Consider the following 22146-nt stretch of genomic DNA (forward strand, 5'->3'; position numbering starts at 1 on the left):
TTCTTATACTGATCAAAACTGAAAGTGTCGCTTTGAACTGAGGATTTAATTCAATTTCTCACAATATGTACCTTTCGGCATGCTTATTACCAAAAGGCTTTTGAATTTAAATTACCTCTTATCGTTTCCAAGCTATAAGAAGTCGAATGTATAAATATTTTGACCGTCCGTTGCAACTTCCTTATACTGATCAAAACTGAAATTGTCCTTTTGAACAGAAGATTTAATTCAATTTCTCACAATATGTACCTTTCGGCATGTCTATTACGAAAAGGTTTTTAAATTGAAATTACCTCTTATTGTTTCCAAACAATAAGCCGTCGACTGTATAAATATTTCGATGGTCCGTTGCGACTTTTTTATACTGATCAAAACTAAAATTGCCGTTTTGAACTGAAGATTTAATTCAATTTCTCATAATATGTACCTTTCGGCATGATTATTACGAAAAGGTTTTTGAATTTAAATTACCTCTTATTGTTTCCAAGCTATAAGAAGTCGAATGTATAAATATTTCGATCGTCCGTCGCGACTTTCTTATACTGATAAAAACTGAAATTGTCGCTTTAAACTGAGGATTTAATTCAATTTCTCACAATATGTACCTTTCGGCATGCTTATTACGAAAATGTTTTTGAATTTAAATTACCTCTTATTGTTTCCAAGCTATAATAAGTCGAATGTATAAATATTTCGATCGTCCGTTGCAACTTTCTTATACTGATCAAAACTGAAACTGTCGTTTTGAACTGAAGATTTAATTCAATTTCTCACAATATGTACCTTTCGGCATGCTTATTACGAGAAGGTTTTTGAATTTAAATTTCCTCTTATTTTTTCCAAGCTCTAAGCCGTCGAATGTATAAATATTTCGGTCGCCCGTTGCGGCTTTCTTATATTGATCAAAACTGGAATTGTCGTTTTGAACTTAAGATTTAATTCAATTTCTCACAATATGTACCTTTCGGCATGATGATTACGAAAAGGTTTTTGAATTTTAATTACCTCTTATTGTTTCCAAGCTATAAGCCTTCGAATGTATGAATATTTCGGTCGCCCGTTGCGGCTTTCTTATATTGATCAAAACTGAAATTGTCGCTTTGAACTGAAGATTTAATTCAATTTCTCACAATATGTACCTTTCGGCATGCTTATTACGAGAAGGTTTTTGAATTTAAATTTCCTCTTATTTTTTCCAAGCTCTAAGCCGTCGAATGTATAAATATTTCGATCGTCCGTTTCGACTTTCTTACACTGATCAAAACTGAAATTGTCGTTTTGAACTGAAGATTTAATTCAATTTCTCACAATATGTACCTTTCGGCATGCTTATTACGAAAAGGTTTTTGAATTTAAATTACCTCTTATTGTTTCCAAGCTATAAGCCGTCGACTGTATAAATATTTCGATCGTCTGTTGCGACTTTCTTATACTGATTTGAAATGAAAGATTGAAAGTTTGAAATGAAAGGTTTTGAATTTAAATTACCTCTTATTGTTTCCAAGCTATAAGCCGTCGACTGTATAAATATTTCGATCGTCTGTTGCGACTTTCTTATACTGATTTGAAATGAAAGATTGAAAGTTTGAAATGAAAGGTTTTGAATTTAAAATACCTCTTATTGTTCCCTTCAAAATATATCCATGTGTCAATCTACAGTGCCCCATTCGCAGTCGCGCGAGGACGCTTGACTTGTGTCTACTGATCTCTCCTATCCTCTATAGATTGATATAAGATCTTCTTGACTTCCCATATTTTATTGTTGTTTATGAGAAGGTCTCATTCTAATTCGGTCAATTGCCTATTTAGGCCCTACATTTAGACTTTGGCATTTTTTCTGTTAAACAGTTCGTTTAACTTGATCGACTCATCTTCCCTACTTGCCAGATGGTCGGCTCTTTCATTTCCCGATATTCCTTTATGGGAGGGGACCCAGAAGTATGTTATTCTTACACCCATAAATTGTAACTTTGTCATTATCTCCCTGATGTATGTAACCAGAGGGTGGACTGTCCTTGCCGATCTTAAACTCTCTAGGGAACTCATAGAAGTCGATACTACTAGTATGGATTCACTGATAAGTGATTCTTCCAAGGCAGATAGGGCCGTATATATAGCCAGCAGCTCCACGGTGGAAATGCTAGTCAATGATGGAAGCCAAAAGTGTCTCTCGAGTAGACTAGACGAACAAGCAACACCCACAAAGTTCTCACGTTTTGAGCCATCCGTGTAAATTATAAAATGATTTGAATTGTTCCCTTCAATTATTTGTCTAAAGAACCTTTTTATTGTAGGAGGACTATTTGTTTCCTTATTCAGAACCTTCATAGAGAGGTCTATGTGTATTCTTGAGAACTGCTATGGTGGTATATTAGTGATTCTACATTTTGCATCTGGGATCACAATCAATAATCGTTTACATATCCTCTGGAAGCTTAATGAGGGGCTTAAGTACCTCTTCCTTATATTGGTCCAGTTTTTCTTATGTCGGAAAAAGGTATTGAATTGTTCCCTTCAATTATCTGTCTAAAGAAGCTTTTTATTGTAGGAGGACTATTTGTTTCCTTATTCAAAACCTTCATAGAGAGATCTCTGTGTATTCTTGAGAAATGCTATGTTGGTATATTAGTGATTCTATATTTTGCATCTGGTATCACAATCATTAATCGTTTACATATCCTCTGGAAGATTAATGAGGGGCTTGGTCTCTTCCTTATATTGGTCCAGTTTGTCTTAGGTCGGAAAAAGGTATTGAATTGGTCCAACTCTGGACGGAATTTGAGGGAGGTTGCATAGTTTAGTATCAGGAGCTCTCGCCGTGACTCGAGTGATGATATTTCTGCCTCGCACTGCAAACTTTCGACCGGACTAGTGCATAATGTTCCCAGTATGATTCTCATAGCGGGGTTTTGTATGGGATCCAATTTCTTCACGTATGAAGGTGGCGCGGTAATATAACACTGGTTTCCATAATCCCATTTGCTTCTTATCAGCGCTTGATATATATTGCTCAACGATGTTCTGTGTGCTCCCCAATTGATCTTGGAAAGGGTATTCAGTAGACCTATGTCTGCTAAACATTTATTCTTGAGATAATTTATGTGTGGGAGCCATTTGAGCTTGAGCTCGCGAACAGTTTCTCCGTCTACAAAAGTGAACACTCACGGTCTTCTCTGCTGAGAACTTCAACCCATTCCGTCCGGCCTACGTAGGCAGTTTATCGAGGAAATCTGTAATAGGGATTGGCTGCGCTTATGGTTAGTATGTTTGTGGTAGATAACCACATCATCAGCATAGATTCCATCATCTGCATATATTATATCAACATAAGTGGGAATGACTTCGTTAATGGAGTTCATAGCAATTATGAATAGTAATGTGCTAATACAGGAGCCCTGAAGTACACCGTTCGTTTGGTGATATATTGTAGATATTACTCCATTAACCCTGACCCGGAAGCTTCTGTTAGTCAAGAAGGATGCAATGAAGTCGGACATTCTGTCCTCTATTTCCCAGTTAGATAGTTGTTCCAGGATGCTATCAATATTGATGGAGTCAAAGGCCTTTTCTAAGTCAAGAAAGACTGCAGTCGCATGATGTCCCATATTAAAGGCCTCACAAAGGTCCTCCTGAAGCCCGATCAAGTGTAAGTGATGAGTGTAGAGTATCCTCTAATGATAGCCTATATATAATGATAATCTATAGCCTTTCTGACGATTATTTAGTAGTATCTGCTTTTCAATCACATATATCAACCTATGACAGACCATGCGTTCAAGTACTTTACATAGGTGACTGGTTAACGCGATAGGCCTGTAGCTGGGTACTGAATGCCGTGGTTTACCTGGCTTATATATAGGGACTAATAACGACAAAGGCAAATGTCCCCTCATCCAAACTTCATTGTAGATATTAAGCAAATTGAAGTTTTGCGATTAAGTTAGGTTTTTGATTAATGGGAAGCAAACTTTATGTAGTCCGGAAGATGTGTTTCTGTCCTTACTCATGACCTTATTAAGCTCTTCAATTGTGAATGGAAAATTCAAAAAATCATATGTATATTTGCTTACCCCATCATAGCTGTTCATCTTTTTCTCCTTATGTTTGTTCAATATGGAATGATAGTGTGCTGCAAATATTTCAATCATCTCACAGGGGTCTTCAATACGTCGACTTCCATCAACCATTACTGGTATTTTAGATTGTGGGGTGTCTTTTAGTATAGTTAGTAGTAGTTAGTATCCTTTACTTTCATCCATATATTATGTGATGAGGTTTGCGGGGTAAGGCTACTTGTAAATTTTCTCCAAGAGCTTAAAATGGCTTGCCGAATAGTTCTTCTGGTAATTGCCTCTAAATCTTTTATAATTTTGAAAGAGTTCGGATGTTGGGTTTAATTTCAATCTGTTAAGGGCTCTTTTCCTATCCTTTATCACCCTAGCACGGTCTCTATTCTACCATGGTACCGGTAATTTGTTTATTTTTGTGGTGTTAATAGTAGTAGATATTCTAACTGCATTGATAATGGAATCGGTGAATTCTTTTACCATTGTGTCTATATTTTTGTGATTGGGGTGGTTTCAATCAACGATCTATATTGGTCCCAATCAATACCTCTAATATTAAGTCCAGTCGCTGTAGGTAATATGCCAGGTGTGTCAGTGAGTTCAACCAAGGTAGGAAAGTGGTCGCTGTCGTGCATATCAGCCACAGTTTTCCATCTCGCCTGTCCAGCCAGCGAGGAAGAGCACAGGCTTAAGTCCAAGTGTGACAATGTGCCCGATAAAGCAGATACAAATGTAGGTGATTCGTCATTCATAATGCACAGATTATTGTCATTAATGACCTCAACAATCCATAGACCCCTTTGATTATATTTAGATGAGCCCTACTCAGGCGCATAAGCATTGAGATAGCCCATGATGAGTTTGGGATTTGGCAATTGTTAGACGAGAGCTTCTATACTTGTTTTTTCAGTGCTCGCGAAGGAAGACAGATACAAACTACACAGTGAAACATTTCTACCAGACAAATATGCTCTAACAGCTACTGCTTCAAGTTCTGTTATTATGTTAATCTTTTCTTCGTGTATTTCTGTGCAGATTAAAATAGCTACGCCTCCAGATGAACGTGCACTATTTATCCTGTCTTTTCTTATTTTCTTATAGCCTCGCACTTAAAAAGAGTCTGTAGGTGACAAGTTAGTTTCCTGTAGGAGCATAATCGATGGCTTATAAAGTCCCATGACCAGACGAAGCTTTTCCTGTTTTCTTTTAAGGCCATTAATATTCTATTGCATTATTGTGGTCATTTTAATTATTATGTAGATGTTTCTATTTTCATATCAGTGCCTGATCTATGCTTTGAGCTTAATTTGGTACGGTCTTTAGAGTGACCACTGTTGTTCCTCTTGCTTGGTGGTGATGACCTGCACGAGGAGCCAGGCGTTGAATTCCAATAATGTTCGGAAACAGTCTGCCTCTCTTTACTCGTATCGGGCAGACTTGAAGGAGCTTCTCTCCTTCTCTGGGACTGAGATCGGGATGAATGGGGATGGAGAGTGGGAGGATAGCGGGAAAGGGATCGATCCCCCCACCCGAAGCAACCCCAGCCTGTAAGCTCTTGTAGAAACCGAGATGTTTTTACTGGAGGTTTTCTTGGTAATTGAAGAAGCCTCCCGTGTGGAAGTGGATGTTGTCGATCTGGATGTTTCCTTCTTTTCTTGTTTATCCATGTTGCATTGAGTCGCGGTGGTGACTTAAGTTTTTTTACAGCATGGACAAAATTCATTTGAGTATTCCCCAACTGCTGTCTAGCTGAATTCCTAGCCACGAATTATGACACCTTCTCATGAGTTTTTATTCTCTATATTAACAGTTTCTCCTTGAATACAAGACATCCCCTGTATTTTGGGGAGTGCTCCTATCCACAGTTAACACAGTGAGGCGGTAGGGAACATTCTACTTTTCCATATGTGTCTTTCCCACAAGAGAGAAAGATAGGATCATATGTACAATTCATGAACATGTGACCGAATCTCTGGCATTGATAAGACCTCATGGAGTTTGGGATCCATTGTCTAACTTTCAGACTTAGGTAACCTGCCTTAATTTTTTCAGGGATGTGATCCTTTCTAAATGTAAGGATGTAGCTATTGGTTGCAACGATCTTTCCATTTCTCTTCGAGACGATGCACTTTACCGATGTTACTCTCTGTGATGCTAGATTCTCCAGTATCTCTTCGTCTGTACACACAGATAGCTCCCTACTCAATATAACTCCTTTGCAGAAATGTAATGTATTATGTGGGGCAACTGTTACCTGTATACTGTCAAATTTCTTATGTTTCAGCACTCCGTCTGACTGTCTAAAATTTGACACTGCAGCTAGTATTGTTCCATTTCTAAGCTTCTTAACTAACTGTACTTCTCCCACCGCTGACAGTAATTCTCTATGTATAATAAATGGCGATAAACTTGTCAGTAGATCACCCTCGGATAATATCATAATATATTTGTCATATTCATCTTGCGTATGCCTATTCTATAAATCATTCTCTTTCCTGGGCCTCGTTAGACCATTATCTTGGGTGCTAGTAGCTGTTACCTGCATCCCGGCCTGGTCCCCTCCCGGGAGTGCTGCGCAATCAACGGCTAACGGTCGAGCGCGGCCTGCGCGACCTCCCACGACCTCGAACGGTACTGGGGTTCCGACTCCCTACCGACACATAACTAGGGCCCCGGGATCGTCATACCCGTACTATAGCCGCGACGCGTCAACATTAATTTTCACTTCGCAGTCACAGCCCCCTGGGGGATCAACGATTTTTTAAATGAAGAAATTGAATAAATAAATTCGAGGAAATAGCAATAGAGCTAGATCAAATTTTTACCCTAAAAACTTTATGGTAAATGAATATTCCCAGGCGGCATTACAATCTTTCATATAAGTAGTCAATCGCTATATTCCTTAAATGTAAAATTATTTGTGAATTAGGGAGCCTCTGTATTTTAAATTCTTCTTTTTTATTGTAAACTAAGTAAAGAAAATTTTAATATATTTGGAATTAACGCAACTTATATTACACTCTCTCATAGCATAAATCTTAATATGTTTTCACAAATCCTCTTTTGATTGTATTTTGGATTTAGATCTTCTTAGAATAATGAATGTATTTTAGATTTTGTATTCTCAACACTTATTAAAGAAGAAAGCTATCAACTATTTTCAATCAAAGACAATCCTCATCCAAATATTCATCCATTCATTGTTAAAGAGGGTCTAAGAAACAAATTATGTGAAACAACTTTTTAACAAAATATGTAAATTTTGATTTACAAAATAAAATTTAAAATGTACGTATAGAAAGTTTTGGCATTATTTTAGATAAAGATGAACCTTTAACCTTAGGTTGTAAAATAAAATGTCACAAATTCAGAAAATCCCATAATTACAAAAAATAAGGGTACTATTATGACCAAAAACAAACAGATAGAAATCACTTTCAAATGATATTCGATTAAATAATCATAGTAATCGTCATGGAATTCTTCAATTTGGGTAGTACCAAAAATACTTGACCAACTAAAAAAATGAAATCCACGGTAGATTTCGTAAGCCAAGAAATGAAAATGAATTAAAATAAAATTATTTATAGTTCTTTTTGAGTATTATAGATTTTATTAAAAATCCATGAAATTGTGAAACCTCTGATAGTATTTTAATGTATGCTAACTTTGATAAATAATTCATATTAACAACAGATGTTTCAAATTTTGTAACTTGTGTAGTTTTTTGCGACTTGAGGGATAATGATAAAATAGAATGACCGAAAGCTTCTCAAATATTAACAAACGCGGAAATAAATTACTCAATAACCGAAATAGGATCATCGTGAATTGTTTATAACAGTAAATCATTTTAGACCTTATCTTTTTGGAGTAAAATTTTAATTTGCCACCGATCACAGACCAGAAATGATCAAAATCTTGAAATACAAAGAAACATGTTAATAAACTATTTTTAGCATTATTATTTTAGTTACAATCACACAGTAGTTGTTATCAGAGAATCTATTGTATGCAAATTTAAATTATTTTCCTTGATACATTTTAGTTCAATTTATTCATTTATGTTCTTTTTTGTGGTTGGTTGAACAAAACCGAATTTTTTGATAGTCAAATATAATAAATAATCCAAATAAAACTGAAGCGCCCAATAAAACTGAAGAAAATGTAAATCTTGGAATGCGGAAATATGGATAAAACGAGACTCAAACATTTCATACAAATCTTACTACTATGCAAAACTATATTTTATTTAATATTGGGATATTTTAATATTTGCGAAATCTAATTAACAAAAAAAAGTATTTAATATGATTGTGAATTAGGTTGCAGATTGCAGGCTTCAGATGAACGGCAAAATCTCAATATGCAGCTGGCGGAAAATGTGTGAATTCTCCACTATACCAACGCTCATATACATTTTCCCTATATGTAAATACTAATTTAACATATCGGCAGCGTTGCAGTCGGCCTGACGTCATTTTGCACTCGAATGACAGAGGTTCAATGGTGCTTCCATACTTTCGTCGTTTTTATCCGCTAGTTGACTAACTCAAAGTTGATGCTCCATTGTCATCAATTTAGATCACGTTGGGTCCCTGCAGTTTTGAATAGACTACACATCTCTGTATCACTTATGTCACGCTTGAAAAAAAAAAAGTATGCAAATGTTGGAATTAAATAGAAATAAACCTATTACTTTTATTATGTTGTTATTGTTATTTTCCAAATTTTAAAATTAAATTAAATATATTTGGAATCATTATGATCATATAATATTATTTTTTTCACAATGTCACAGATAATGCATGTTCGAATATTTTGCGACATCGACTCTTTCGGCTATTTTCAATCGATAGTTCCCAACGCTGGGAAAAACGTTGGAAGCGAGCACGGAACCAAAATAGTAATTACTATTATATTTTCGCTGGTCTGCTCTTTTAACTATCGAGTATCGACTATTTCGAATGGTTTAGGACTATCAACAGTTTTTATTCGATAGTTTCCAACGCTATACTAACTATTTGTGTTTTGTTTTATAGGTTAGGTTACATCGTTCCGAAGGCATTTAATTTATTGAAATTAAAATTTGGTGTTTAAATCAGCCATGATAGTTTTAAATAAAATATCAATGATTAAATATAACCCACGTAGATATTTATTAAGAAAATTAAGTTATTATACTAAAGATGTAAATTATAAGGTAATAGTAATCGGTGGTGGACATGCGGGTAGCGAGGCTTGTGCTGCTGCAGCTAGAATGGGTGTCAACACATTACTAATAACACATAAGAAAGAAACTATTGGTAACATAATTTTACACTATGTTTAATAAAATATTATTGAATCAATTTTAGGAGAAATGTCTTGTAATCCATCGTTTGGAGGTATTGGCAAAGGTCATTTAATGAGGGAAATTGATGCTTTAGATGGTGTATGCGGTAGAATTTGCGACTTATCAGGTATACAGTACAAGGTTAGTTATATTTTCATGGCACAGTTCCTTTAGCAACCCCAATAATATTTGAAATATATACTACCATCTTCCAAAAACAAAACACTCATTTTTTATATATATTTTTAGGTTTTAAATAGGAGTAAAGGGCCTGCTGTTTGGGGTTATCGGGCTCAAATTGACAGAAAATTATACAAGAAGAACATGCAACAAGAACTACTTGAAAACACTAATAACTTAAGTATGCTTTTTAGTCCAGTTGAAGATTTGATTATAGAAAACAATCCCAATGAAATTGCTGCAGGTGTTGATTGTAAAGGAGTTATTTTAAGTAAGTTAACAATTTAGGTTAATTTTGAATTAAATATATTGTAAGAATAAACTAACAAATTTCTACATTACATTTTGATACACATACATATAAAATATATAGTCTGTTTTGTTGTACCTCTTTGAGATGTCTTATAGAACTGTTCTATAAAAAAAAAACCAAAAATAAACAGATTATAAACTAAATTTGTATTTGATTATGTTTAGTTTAAGCAAAATTTATTACATGATAGAGATTCTGTTTTGTTCCATACATTTTTTGTTGTAAATATATTTTTATATTAATTATGACTGAATATTTTAGGTGATGGTACAAAAATAAATGCTGATTGTGTTATAATTACAACAGGTACCTTTCTTAGAGGGAGGATTAACATAGGTCTGAAAGTGTACCCAGCTGGTAGAATTGGAGATGCGCCTGCCATTGGTGAATAGCTTTGATTAAAATTCTTAATTTATTTTATTTTATCAATATTTGTAAATGTTGCCTTGTTAAAATGTTAATTAAAGTGTTAAAAATTGTAGGAAAATTCACGTCTTCCTTAATGTTTATAATTAAAATATTATTTCAGGACTTGCTAATACTCTGGAATCTTTAAATTTAAAATTGGGTCGATTGAAAACTGGAACACCTCCTAGACTGAAAGCCAACACAATAGATTTTGATCGTTGTGAGATACAGAGAGGTGATCGTTGTCCTTTGCCTTTTTCATTTATGAATGACTCCGTTTGGATTAACGTATGTAGGTATATTTGGTACACTAAACTGTCGTTATAATAAATTCCTTAATCCGCAGCCTAAAGATCAGCTACCGTGTTACATTACAAGAACGAGCTTAAAAATTGAAGACATTGTTAAGAAAAATTTACATTTAAATCGCCATGTATTTGAAGAAGTAACTGGTCCAAGGTATTGTCCAAGTATTGAATCAAAAGTACTTCGTTTTAGTGGGAGACAGCACCAAGTTTGGTTAGAACCTGAAGGATTAAATAGTGATGTTATATATCCTAATGGTTGGTAGAAATTAAAGTATTTATTTCTTCTTTATTAGTGGAAAATTCTTTATTATTTGTTCTTCAGGTTTGTCTTGTACTTTACCAGAAGATTTACAAGAACAATTAATTCATTCTATACCTGCACTGGAAAATGCTACTATATTGAGACCTGGTTATGGAGTTGAATACGATTTTATCGATCCTCGGGAATTATATCCAACTTTAGAAGTGAAGAAAGTTAATGGCCTTTTTTTGGCAGGCCAAATTAATGGTACTACTGGGTATGAGGAAGCTGCCGGTCAGGGAATTATTGCAGGAATTAATGCTGCAGCTAAGGTAAGAGATATAATAGTAAATAGGCTTTATGACCTTTAATAATTTCATCATCATAACTTCTGCCAAATTCCAAACGTCTGTGAACCATATTTTAGTCCGGCTGTTGTATCAATCATATTGGCAAATTTTATAATTGCTAATTGCATAGATTTTACCGCTTTTGTTTGGCTATTAAATCATATCCCCATAGGTCGATTCAAATTCACTTTCATTGAGTTTGAAGGTTGTTTCTAAATAGCCAGCGAATGTCTCTCCTTTTTTTACTGCTTTTGGTGGACTTCCAAATGTCGATGTTTTTTTATAGATTTGTTTTTAACTTCCCGTATTTCTCTTTTGAAGCTTTATGTTATGTTTAAGATATGTTTCTTTTCCTATTTTCCTATCTTAGCTTAAACATTAACAATGAGCGATCGATCATTAAGAATAATACTTTATATTTGCTAGAAATTCTCTGTAACTAGCGTCAGCTATCCGGAAAAACGCCACGAATTCTTCGGTTCAATATTTCAAATATTTCAACGCGAGAAACACTTACTTATCATGCACATAATTGTTCGTTAACTTATTAAAACTTATTTTTATTCAGGTCCTCAATAAACCACCTTTAAATTTAAGCAGAACTGAGGCCTACATCGGTGTCATGATAGATGACTTGACCACCTTAGGTACTACAGAACCATATAGAATGTTTACTAGCCGAGCCGAATTTAGGTTAAATAAAAGTTTCACTTTATCAGCATGATTGTTGCTTAATCACAAATATTTGTAGATTAACTTTAAGGCCCGATAACGCAGATCAAAGACTGACTGCAAAAGGTTACTCAGTAGGTTGTGTATCAAACGAAAGATATAATGTCATGACTAATGTAAGAGAGAGAATGATGAGTGCTAAGGAGGTTTTAAAGAGTATTAGAAAGCCTGTTAACACGTGGAGGAAGGCTCTTGACTTGAATTTGTCGAAATGTCCTACAGAGAAAAGGTAAGGTTCTTAATAAGGATAAAAATGTTTAAATTTTATTTACTATACGTTCACGTTTGTAAACCCAACACTAGTGATTCGGAGCTTGCATGTATTTTAAACTCATGAAATGAACAACTGAGTTATTCAGTGTATACAGAGGGTAATCATGGAAAGCTTAGACAGCTTAGTAGCGAATGAGTCAATTTTCACACTTGACGAAATCGTGCGTGCGATGGGAAAGATCCAAAAAGAAGGAAAATGATTACCGAACGAATTGACTGAAATTGTTATTTATGACAAAGCACAATATTCATGGCCTTAAAGTCTTGCTGTGTGTATAGTGTGTCGTGTATTACGAACGGTTAAGACAGAATGAAACTGTTACTGCCGATGTAACCCACTTCAATTAAACAAATTTAACGAAACATTGTTATAAAAAAGACCAGCAATGCATCTGTCATCCTGTTGCAGTCCCAATAGAAAACTCTGTCGCGCCTTGTGATTACCACTCGTTCAAATCGATGATTAGTTCGCTGTCAAACCAACATCGTTCATATGACCTAATATCGCCACGCTGACAGAAAGATGGGAAGAAGATGGGATGGAAAGAAGTCATAGAAAATTATTTATTTGTAAAATTATATTAATTTTTCTCAATAAAAGCTTTTTAAAACGAAAAAATGATATATTATAGGATTACTTTTTAGCGCCTGGGAGATGATGAATTTATGTGATGATACCATAACGATCAATAAACTAGCTCAAGTTGAACCAGCATTATCGCATCTTGCTAGTGATAAAGTTATTATAAATAGATTGCATATAGAATCGCTTTACGAGTTGGCTGCTTCTGAACAATATGAAGAAATTAAAGAGGTAGGTAGGGGTGTTAAAATTTTACAACTACTGATAATCTAAGTAACTCCAATTTATCAATTTATTTTTAACAACTACATCTGTTTTATTCTAATTGCTATAATTATCAAAACTATTGACTTACCATCACTCATATTCTGATGATTTAGTTCATATATAAGTAACATTAATATTAGTGATATTAAGAATTATTTCTTTATATTAGATTTATTTTGCTAAATTTTCTTTTTGACCCTTTTACAGTTGCGGCAGAATGAAGCTTTAGTAATTCCCAAGGATTTAAATTACAATTCTGACTATTTGAGCTTAAGCCACGAAGAAAGGGAGAAATTGTTAGCTGTGCAGCCCCAAACAGTAAGTAGTCAATAATGTTTTATTACTAATCAATTGTATTTCTATATTTTAAACGCACAGGTTACACATATTACGAATAGTTTCCATTATATAAGTCTTGTTATTAAGTATAAGCCTGTAACCTCAAATACAAACTTATATAGTTAATACTATACAGACATGAGATATGAACGTGTAAGGGTTAAAAAACTTTTATTTTATTTTAAAACACTTTTAAAAACTTTTTATTTTATGGATAGAAATGGAAACGCTAATCATCAGTGCAATTCAACCATTTTATGTTTGTTCCCAAACCGTTTAATTTCCTGAGTGACTGTAGGTGTTTTTAGCTTCTTTGTGGGCTGTATACAAATGTCTGCCCTATTTTAACATGCTGTTTCCATTTGACCTGTCGTTGCTAGTGAAATTGACATGAGTAAATTGGATTGCATTTAACTTTACACGCTATTTCTTGGTTCAATTGGTAGAGTTTACTCTACTGATCTACTGAATATTAATTAATGATTACTAATTACCATTTCTGGTTCTGTACCATACTCTTCTAGCTTGTCGTCTTTCTTTTCAATTCTTTTCTTCAATCAATTCTCTAATTTCGAGGAGGTAACTTATTTTACAGCTGACCGAATTTCTTCATTTATATTTCCGGTTTATTACTCAAGATTTAAATATTTTGATATATTTTTAGTCTTTCATTTAAACTCATTTGTTCCTATATTATTAGTCTGAACCTAGCAGTAAATTTGTTAATAAGATGAGGCTATTTTTGCGCCCCATCTTAGTAATACTGGAGTGTGATTAGATGTTAGTTCTCACAAGTTCTCGATTTTAATTTGATTTGTTGAGATTGCCTTTCGAGGAGCAACAATCAAGTAGGTCTGACAGTTTGTTATTGTCACTGGGCCAGTAAGTGATTTTGGGCATTGAATCGTAATTACAATTTGTAACGTTAATGCTGTGAGTAATTCATTTCCTTTACCAAAATCTCATTTAACAATAAACATTGGATCTAGTTTTTAAAAATAAGTCTCACAGTTGATTTGTTTAATTTTGTCTTGGTGGACAGTTTATAGCGCCAGTATTTATTTCACCGCCATTCTTTTCAATGTTAATTATCGTAACTTCTATTTCTGCTTTTATAATCTCGTCTTGTTGGGAATGATGTTTGTTTTGTTTTATAATTACATCACACTTCACACATCTAGGTTCCTTACTGCAGAAATGTTAATATGCTCAAGCTGTTTGTAGTGGGGGGATATTATTATTTTTCTTATATTATTATTATCTTTGTTGAGTTTTTTGGAGAGAAAACAATATTGTAAATAAAATGCAGATTATTCTCTCTCTTCTTTGCGTAAACTAATGCGCAAAGATGAGTTGTTGATTTAATTTAACAATATAAAAAATATATAAATTTAAAGATGTTAAATCAATACTGGTTTTGGATAATACTGAATCATCGGATACAACTGATTATTATAAATACGATACGAATTCTACTATTGTTTTCTACTATTGTTGCTTCATTCTGATTCTGATAATATTTTTGTCTCTTCAGATTTTACTGCTTCTGGTTTTGGTTCAATTCTTTCACCAGTTCTTTTTTGTCAACTCTTGTATTCATTACATTTTCTTACAAATTCTCATTCTTGTTGTCGATGCACCGTGGTTTATCGCTGAGGCGCCTCCCTCGGGTTCTTGGTGGTGGTTGAGAAGGCTGGTTCAAGAATCCCTTTTCTATACCTCGATTCGTTCTAAATATCGGGGTGGGAAAGATTCTTCCAGCTAGGAACTTCTCACGCCGATAGAACACGTGCATTTCGGACTCTAAAATTTCCACAATCTCGGACCTTCTTGATGTGGTTATAGGCGCCATAAGAAGTCCTCTATCAGATCCAACTTCTGACTCGCTTCGTCTAACCTCGGTACTTGAAACCCCATTGTCCGAAACACTCGATAACGAGGCATATGCGACATTTTCTCAAACTTAAATTTAATCGATTTCCATAAATATATATAACTATTGTATAATTGCATCGCAACACTTACAGCCTACTAAATTGTTCCTGCAATAATGTTTTTGATGTTTTCATTTTGTGGTACATATACATAAAACAGTGAAATGGTATTGATATATTTTTCATAATTTAAATTTGCTGTTTTTTACTTGTTATCCGTCATCTCCTTATTTTGTTTCACCTGAATGCTGTTTGTTTATATTTCAATAATCTATTTCGTTTGTAACAGTATCGTTAATACAATTATTTGATATAGCTTTGAACTGTACTTGGGTAGTGGCTACTCCCTTTATTTGTGTTCGGAATAGATTTAAATTGCCAGTATTGCTTACCTTGATTGGGGAAAGTCATTTAAGTAGTTTATATTAGTTTTAACGTTGAGATTATAACACTTTTAATAAGCAAAAGAATGGTTTTTACGTTTTTCCATGCAATTTTTATAATTTAACTTTTCATAAGTATATTCTTCAATAGATTTTGGATATCTACAAACTAGCCGAATTTATCCAGCCATTCTTGAATTTTTCGTTCAATTCTATTTTACTGGTTCATCCGATAGACGTTATCCTATCTGAGCTATGAGTGTTCTTTTTGAACTGGAATAGGGAATTAAAAAATATTTCAAAAATGTTGTGTTTATTGTAGTGCTTATTGATACACTTTGTTGTATACTACTATTGTTGTTTTATTTTCTTGTCCGTAAAAAAATAAATGTTGATAGTTTTCCGACATAGGAACAAGCCACGTGAGAAATATGAATTCTGAAATGTGGCGTCAAAAGCACTTAACGATTCTCCTTGAGATTTATTTATCGAAATGGCAGCTGCAAGCCACGCTGGAAATTGTAACCGTTTAAAATGAATTGCATGTAATTCAGAATCATAAGGATACTTGGGATCAAAACGATTTCGCCTTTGTATTTCTCTTTGGATATTGTGGTTTCCATGGCGTTCTTCATTGATTTTTTCGCCATAAGCCGGGTGCTATTGCAAAGAAGTAGCTGGGTTATGTTCCACAACATAATGATTACCGATCCTACTTTTAAATGCAGATTATGCGGTGGTAATCCGGACAATTCTAGTGGATTTAAAAATTCCATTTGATATGTAACAATACCATCTCGGTTAGTAATGGAATCACCTGATTTGTATGTCATCAATTCGCCAGCTATCTTATTTTGAATCTGAAAATTTTGAAATATTGAACCGACAATGTTTATTTAAAATCACCTGTTAATAGCATCATACATCTCCAAACCGCAACTGTAATCGTTGGCTACGTTATAATTGAATACTGTTAGATGAGGATTAAGTCCAACATTTCTATGTTGTTTTCCAATCTTCTGCGCAATTTTGTTAATTATTCTTTCCGCAAGAACCTTCCACGAAGCATTAGATTTTTTTTAATATTAACGAATAGCCAATATCAATCTATCAATACAATAATCAAAACCAGATTGGCGAGATACTCATCCCGATCAGGCAAGCATTTAGAATATCTATATATCTATAGACAACTAAACTAGCGTACAATATATGCATATGGGGGTCGCCAATCAATTACCAAACATATATAAGTAACTTTATAAGTTAAAATTAACCGGAATGTCAACGAAATTACACTAATATCACTAACACATTGAAAATAAAACAGACAATAACAATATTTCCAATTATTACCATACCAATACTTCACTGTAAATTAACTCATACCGTATAATGATACCCATACTGTATCTCATAAAAGGGCTAAATCCGCAAATATCTGTGAGGCCGGATGGATTAGGGGTAACGGCCGCCGAGAACAATATCGATATATCGATTTCGATATTATGAAAAAAACATTGATATATCTATATATCGGGCAAAAAAATATCGATATTTTTTTTTGGAGACACAAAAAATAACGGTATTCTCTGTATATTTTAAAAAGTAGCGATACTTTTAATAAACTTTTAAAATTAAGTTCCAAAACACACTAAACCTTTAAAATGAAGTGCCAGTTTAAAAGGTTTATTATGAATAATCAAAAGGTTTTTCATAATGTTTATATTTTTTTTCAGGATGGATACATTAGTGTAGACTACAGGGAAGTGAACAAGTTGTGTCTTAAATAAAATATCTTTTAGTTTGGTTATGTTAACATTTTTATTGTTTACATGTTCGTACTTCGCTAAGAAGGAAATTTCGCTAAGAATATTATTTCTCTTTGAAGAACAATTAATCGCAATGCGATTACAATTATCCATATTTTACGACAATTGATGGAACTAGTGATTGCCCTGTGGAAATTCGACAACAATGTATTAAATAATGTTTTTCTCATAGTACAGTAAAAGGACTAATTTGAAAATGATATGTTACTAAAACTTGTTTTCACATTATTTTCAATATAAGATCAGAAATGTATTTGATACATAACATTAATTAAAATAATAAATGTCTGTTTATTAAAATATATGCAAGCTATCTAAAGAACTAAAACTCACTATAATTTTTAAATAGCATTTAATTGAATATAATTTCCATTAACTTTAAATAATTAACAAAGTATTAATAAATGTAAATTACTACGCCCCTCAACATTATAGAAGACTTATACTAGAACTTTAGAGCATCAAATATAAGTATACATGATCTTTCTTTACTTTCATGTTGTGAACATAAGTATGGAATAATAAATGAAGTAATACATCTTTGTATGTTAAAACAGAAAATATATTAATAAAACAATTTTAAAATTGATATTTGACTTTAGGATAACGAACACAATTAAGTAATTTATTTTTTACAATTTGGAAATGTATTTTTAAAAAATTCTTGATATTGATATATAAGCTATTAATCTTCCAAAACTTAGGTCTATAAAATAAATAATTAAAATAATATAGTTACATATCTTATTGCATTAATCATTAAACACCTTAATATTTATCAATGCTTTGAAATGTTACAAATCTACTTATAATTTATAATTTCCTCTATTGTTCTATCTACAAATTATGTAGTTAGTTTAATTTTAACTCCTGCATATTTTCATTACTTCATATATGTATTCATTTATGTAGTCCTTATTTTTTATCCACATTTCTCACCTAAAATATATATTACAAAAACAAGTACATCAGGCTGATTAAAAGAATAATTTCTTTATCTGAACTTTTAAATAAAATTTATTATTCTTCTAAGTCTTCGATCTCGCCCTTGCTCATCTTTATTTTGTCCTCTATGGCTTTCATTTATCTATGATTTTTGCTTTCTCTGTGCAACAAAAATTTAGTGTTTTGAATTTGTTATGAATTTCATCAAATTCACCAAATTATCAAAAACCAAAAATTTATTAAATAATAAATACAATCTGATGTAGATTATTGAAACCTGCATTAACAGAACGAGCCAATCGTATAGGGCATCTGGTTCATTTTTCTCTAGTCTCATTGATGTTACGCGAATTAAGTTCAATTTAGCTTGATCTATCAAAGAGCCCATTTTACTTTTAATATTATAATTTTAATATTACAATATATATATATATATATATATATATATATATATATATATATATATATATATATATTATAAAGGAATTAATAAAATTTTTACGATTTTCTCTGTATTTTAGATAGCAGCTGCTAGCAGGATTCCAGGAGTCGCACCATCGTCGGTTTTTCGACTGTTAAGATATGTTAAGCAGAAAAGTAATGTAGAATCTGAGTTAATCAATAGTCAGAGGAGGTTTTAACTTTGTAACATTATTTGTGTAAATTTTTGTTAATTCGTTGTTATGAATACAAACTATTTGGAAATATATTGTAAAGTTACTCTAATTAGAACCTAAAATAATACTACCCTTTAAAAAGTATTTTATTCAATATATCTATCGACAGCCGCTATTTTTTCCCATCTTTCAGGCATTTTAAGGATTCCATCTCGAAAGAATTGGAGTTAATGGAATTATCCAGGAATCAACACTTTTTTTGTATCTTCATAAGAAGTGAAGCTTTGTTCAGACAGATCACGGCATGTCGGTAATAATCAGAAGTAGTAAGGTGTGGACAATACGCATAGAGAGCTTCAGCCGTCCTTTTCTTCAAATTAAACTTAGTAAACAGAGTGAATAACTTCCTGCACACCCGATTTACTGAGTACAAATTCAGATCTTTTTAATGCACTGAAAAATATTTTTGCTTACACTTTGACGAAATGGCATATGGAAAAATGAATCCTGTTAGTGATACTTCATTATGAAGTTGACTACAAATGTATCAGTTGCGATTTTAAACACAGTAACATCAATTCTTTAAAATGAAGTTATATGCCTGATGTTATTGACTATGTTATATTTATTGAAAGTTCATTTCCAACCTTACTAGGATGGAGACGTTTGTTTTCCAAACTCAAAAAAGAAAAATGCGCTCCAAGCTCTAGAACGAAATCCTTTTTAAAAAACTGTTTTTTATTATGATAATTAAACGTTGCTTATGGTTTAAAAATGCATAACATGTACGACGGATTCTTCACCTTATTACAGTGGACCTAAAGTAAAGTTAATACATGCTTATGTGACTCGATACAAACACCATTACAGTTTTCATTACTTTTTGTGTACCTCCTAAGAATAGTATGTTTCGGTTAAAACTAGTGCAATAGTCTGTGAGTGAAAATAATGGAACTATAGTTGATTTTAATTACTTCACTTTAATAAGAGTCTTCTGTATTAAAAAACAAGTTAAAATGCTAACCCAGCCCCTGTATCGATCCAGTCACCTGCACAATGCTGCACCATCATCATCAATACATAACCGATACTTCTCAACCAATACATTACTGTTAGTGCCGCAGGACTTACGAATATTATTCACTAAATTCTACCACAGTTGACAATGACCTCCTATTTTTCAGATCACTTTTTGTGATTTTGGTCCATGTCTTTTTCGGTGTTGTTTTTTTCATTCGGCAAACTATTGCAATCTACGTCTATGAATTTGCCTCCAGCTTACAGACATCAGAGTGTACCAGTGTCCAAGTCTCGGAGCCATATAGAACAATTGATAGATAAGGGTTTGAAAGAGATGGATTTTAGTATTGATTGTAATATTTCCTCTCTTCCACCCATCATCTTAGAAAAGCAGAAGCACATATCGCTTGGTTGATTCGGCTTTTTTACTTCGGCGGTAGATGCCTCTTTCTTCTGTATTACGGATCCCAAAAACGTAAACTGCACTTCCTTTAATTGGATTCCATTGAGATTTACAATAGCATGCGATCCATCAGTTGTCAATACATTGATCTTTTCTTCCTGTTCAGCTTTCAAGCTCACCAAAGTGATAGCCAGTATATACAGTTGAAAACATAAAATTGAAATATAAGATCATTAAATATGAACCATAACATACAAAAAAATAATATCGCAATGTGTTAAATACGTAAAATGTCCACGAAAACATGGTACTATGGACTTCACCCATAAAGTTCGTAACAATAAAGTTAAATATGCCAATTGAAAAGGCGATTATCCAGCGAATTATAATGGTTGCGTAGTCCGTAAGCAATTATAGTAATAACTATATAAAAATGGCTATAGCATGCTTTCCGCCTCTAGTACCTCTCGTCCTCTATCAGCAGGCGTAACCCGAATATCTTTTCACATTCCCGATTGGTTTTAAATACGGCCTGCTCTTCTCAGTTAGTCTCCTCGCGAGCTCCTTGAAGCTTCATTTGTATGATTTTCATAAACACCTTCCCAGTTCGATCTCAATCTAGACAGAGATGTCTTATGTTTTTCGCTTCTCGAAAAAAACTTTTTAAAAAATACATCTGTATTTATTAGCTTTTAGTTAACAATCTCAAAGAGTTCCCCGGTACGCATTACTGCAATACGGTCAACCTAAAGTGAACCAAATACGTGCCACGAAAAAAAAAATGTTCCAAGTTTTTTTACGAATCACTTATGATTCGGGACGGGAGGGGATTAATACACCACTTATGGCCTTGGAACAAAAGGTAAAGATTTATTTTAACCCTGGTATTTTCTACCGACTTGATACAAGTTTCCGCGCCCTCTTCTTCCTCTTTTCTATATTGGCTCTTGTATCGAGACAAGTCATATATTTAACACTCCCCTTCAATTTAAATGTACTAAATAACTTAATCTAATTAAGATGTAAACAAAAATTACAGAAGTTATAACTATTCTATTTCTATTTCTACATTGTGAAAATTGAACTTTGCACAATTATATAATAAACAAAGGTAACAATCAATTTCCTACTTTAGACAATTCTCTTTGAAATATTTTTTCTTTGAATTGTGTGAATGTAATTTTACTTAATGACTTAGTGAATAAATCAGCACAATTCTCAGATGAACAAAAATATTTAATTACTAGTTCCTTCTTTAAACAAAGTTCCTATATAAAATGATATTTTATATCAATGTGTTTGCTTCTTTTGGAGTTTTCAAAATTTTTGATCATGGAAATAGCACTCTGGTTATCAAAAAATAACATCACCTCTTTACTTTCATTTAAGTCTCTTAGAAGTCCTTTGAGAGTCAATAATTCTTGTGCTCCTAAACCTGCAGATATGTATTACGCTTCCATTGAACTCAACGCTACACAGTTCTGTTTCCGAGAATGCCACGCCACTGGGTTACTGTTATGAAATGCTATAAAATCACTAACACTCTTCCTTGTTGTGTGATCACCTCCCCAATCTGCGTCGCTCATACCTTGTAATCCACTGTTGCCCTTACTATA

At 33.1% G+C, this 22146-nt stretch overlaps 2 protein-coding genes across 2 annotated transcripts; one reads left to right on the top strand and one right to left on the bottom strand.

The window, feature by feature from the left end:
- Nucleotides 1-5922: 5922 nt before the first annotated feature.
- LOC143200208 (uncharacterized) lies at nucleotides 5923-8487 on the bottom strand. Its single transcript, XM_076410607.1, has 3 exons — nucleotides 8476-8487; nucleotides 6607-6717; nucleotides 5923-6543 (listed from the first exon to the last, which is right to left on the bottom strand). Exons 1-3 carry the CDS (start codon nucleotides 8485-8487, stop codon nucleotides 5923-5925), a joined length of 744 nt encoding a protein of 247 aa, XP_076266722.1.
- Nucleotides 8488-9057: 570 nt separating this feature from the next.
- LOC143199724 (5-taurinomethyluridine-[tRNA] synthase subunit MTO1, mitochondrial) lies at nucleotides 9058-19248 on the top strand. Its single transcript, XM_076409727.1, has 12 exons — nucleotides 9058-9373; nucleotides 9425-9543; nucleotides 9652-9853; nucleotides 10157-10279; nucleotides 10425-10591; nucleotides 10650-10866; nucleotides 10934-11184; nucleotides 11771-11895; nucleotides 11954-12163; nucleotides 12853-13021; nucleotides 13265-13375; nucleotides 19012-19248. Exons 1-12 carry the CDS (start codon nucleotides 9175-9177, stop codon nucleotides 19129-19131), a joined length of 2013 nt encoding a protein of 670 aa, XP_076265842.1. The 5' UTR covers nucleotides 9058-9174; the 3' UTR covers nucleotides 19132-19248.
- Nucleotides 19249-22146: the final 2898 nt, after the last annotated feature.

The sequence above is a fragment of the Rhynchophorus ferrugineus genome, unplaced genomic scaffold (genome assembly GCF_030347505.1).
Source record: "Rhynchophorus ferrugineus isolate W39M unplaced genomic scaffold, kcgeb_rfMv2 rfM7, whole genome shotgun sequence".
Lineage (NCBI taxonomy): Eukaryota > Metazoa > Arthropoda > Insecta > Coleoptera > Curculionidae > Rhynchophorus > Rhynchophorus ferrugineus.

Bases quoted from the DNA above. Each gene is read 5' to 3' on its own strand.
- LOC143200208 (XM_076410607.1), bottom strand. The intron at 6,544-6,606 runs GTAACAGCTACT...AATGATTTATAG, and splicing joins GGGACCAGGCCGGGATGCAG to AATAGGCATACGCAAGATGA.
- LOC143199724 (XM_076409727.1), top strand. From the start codon at position 9,175: ATGATAGTTTTAAATAAAATATCAATGATTAAATATAACCCACGTAGA. The intron at 10,867-10,933 runs GTTGGTAGAAAT...TTTGTTCTTCAG, and splicing joins TGATGTTATATATCCTAATG to GTTTGTCTTGTACTTTACCA. The intron at 12,164-12,852 runs GTAAGGTTCTTA...ATTACTTTTTAG, and splicing joins AAATGTCCTACAGAGAAAAG to CGCCTGGGAGATGATGAATT.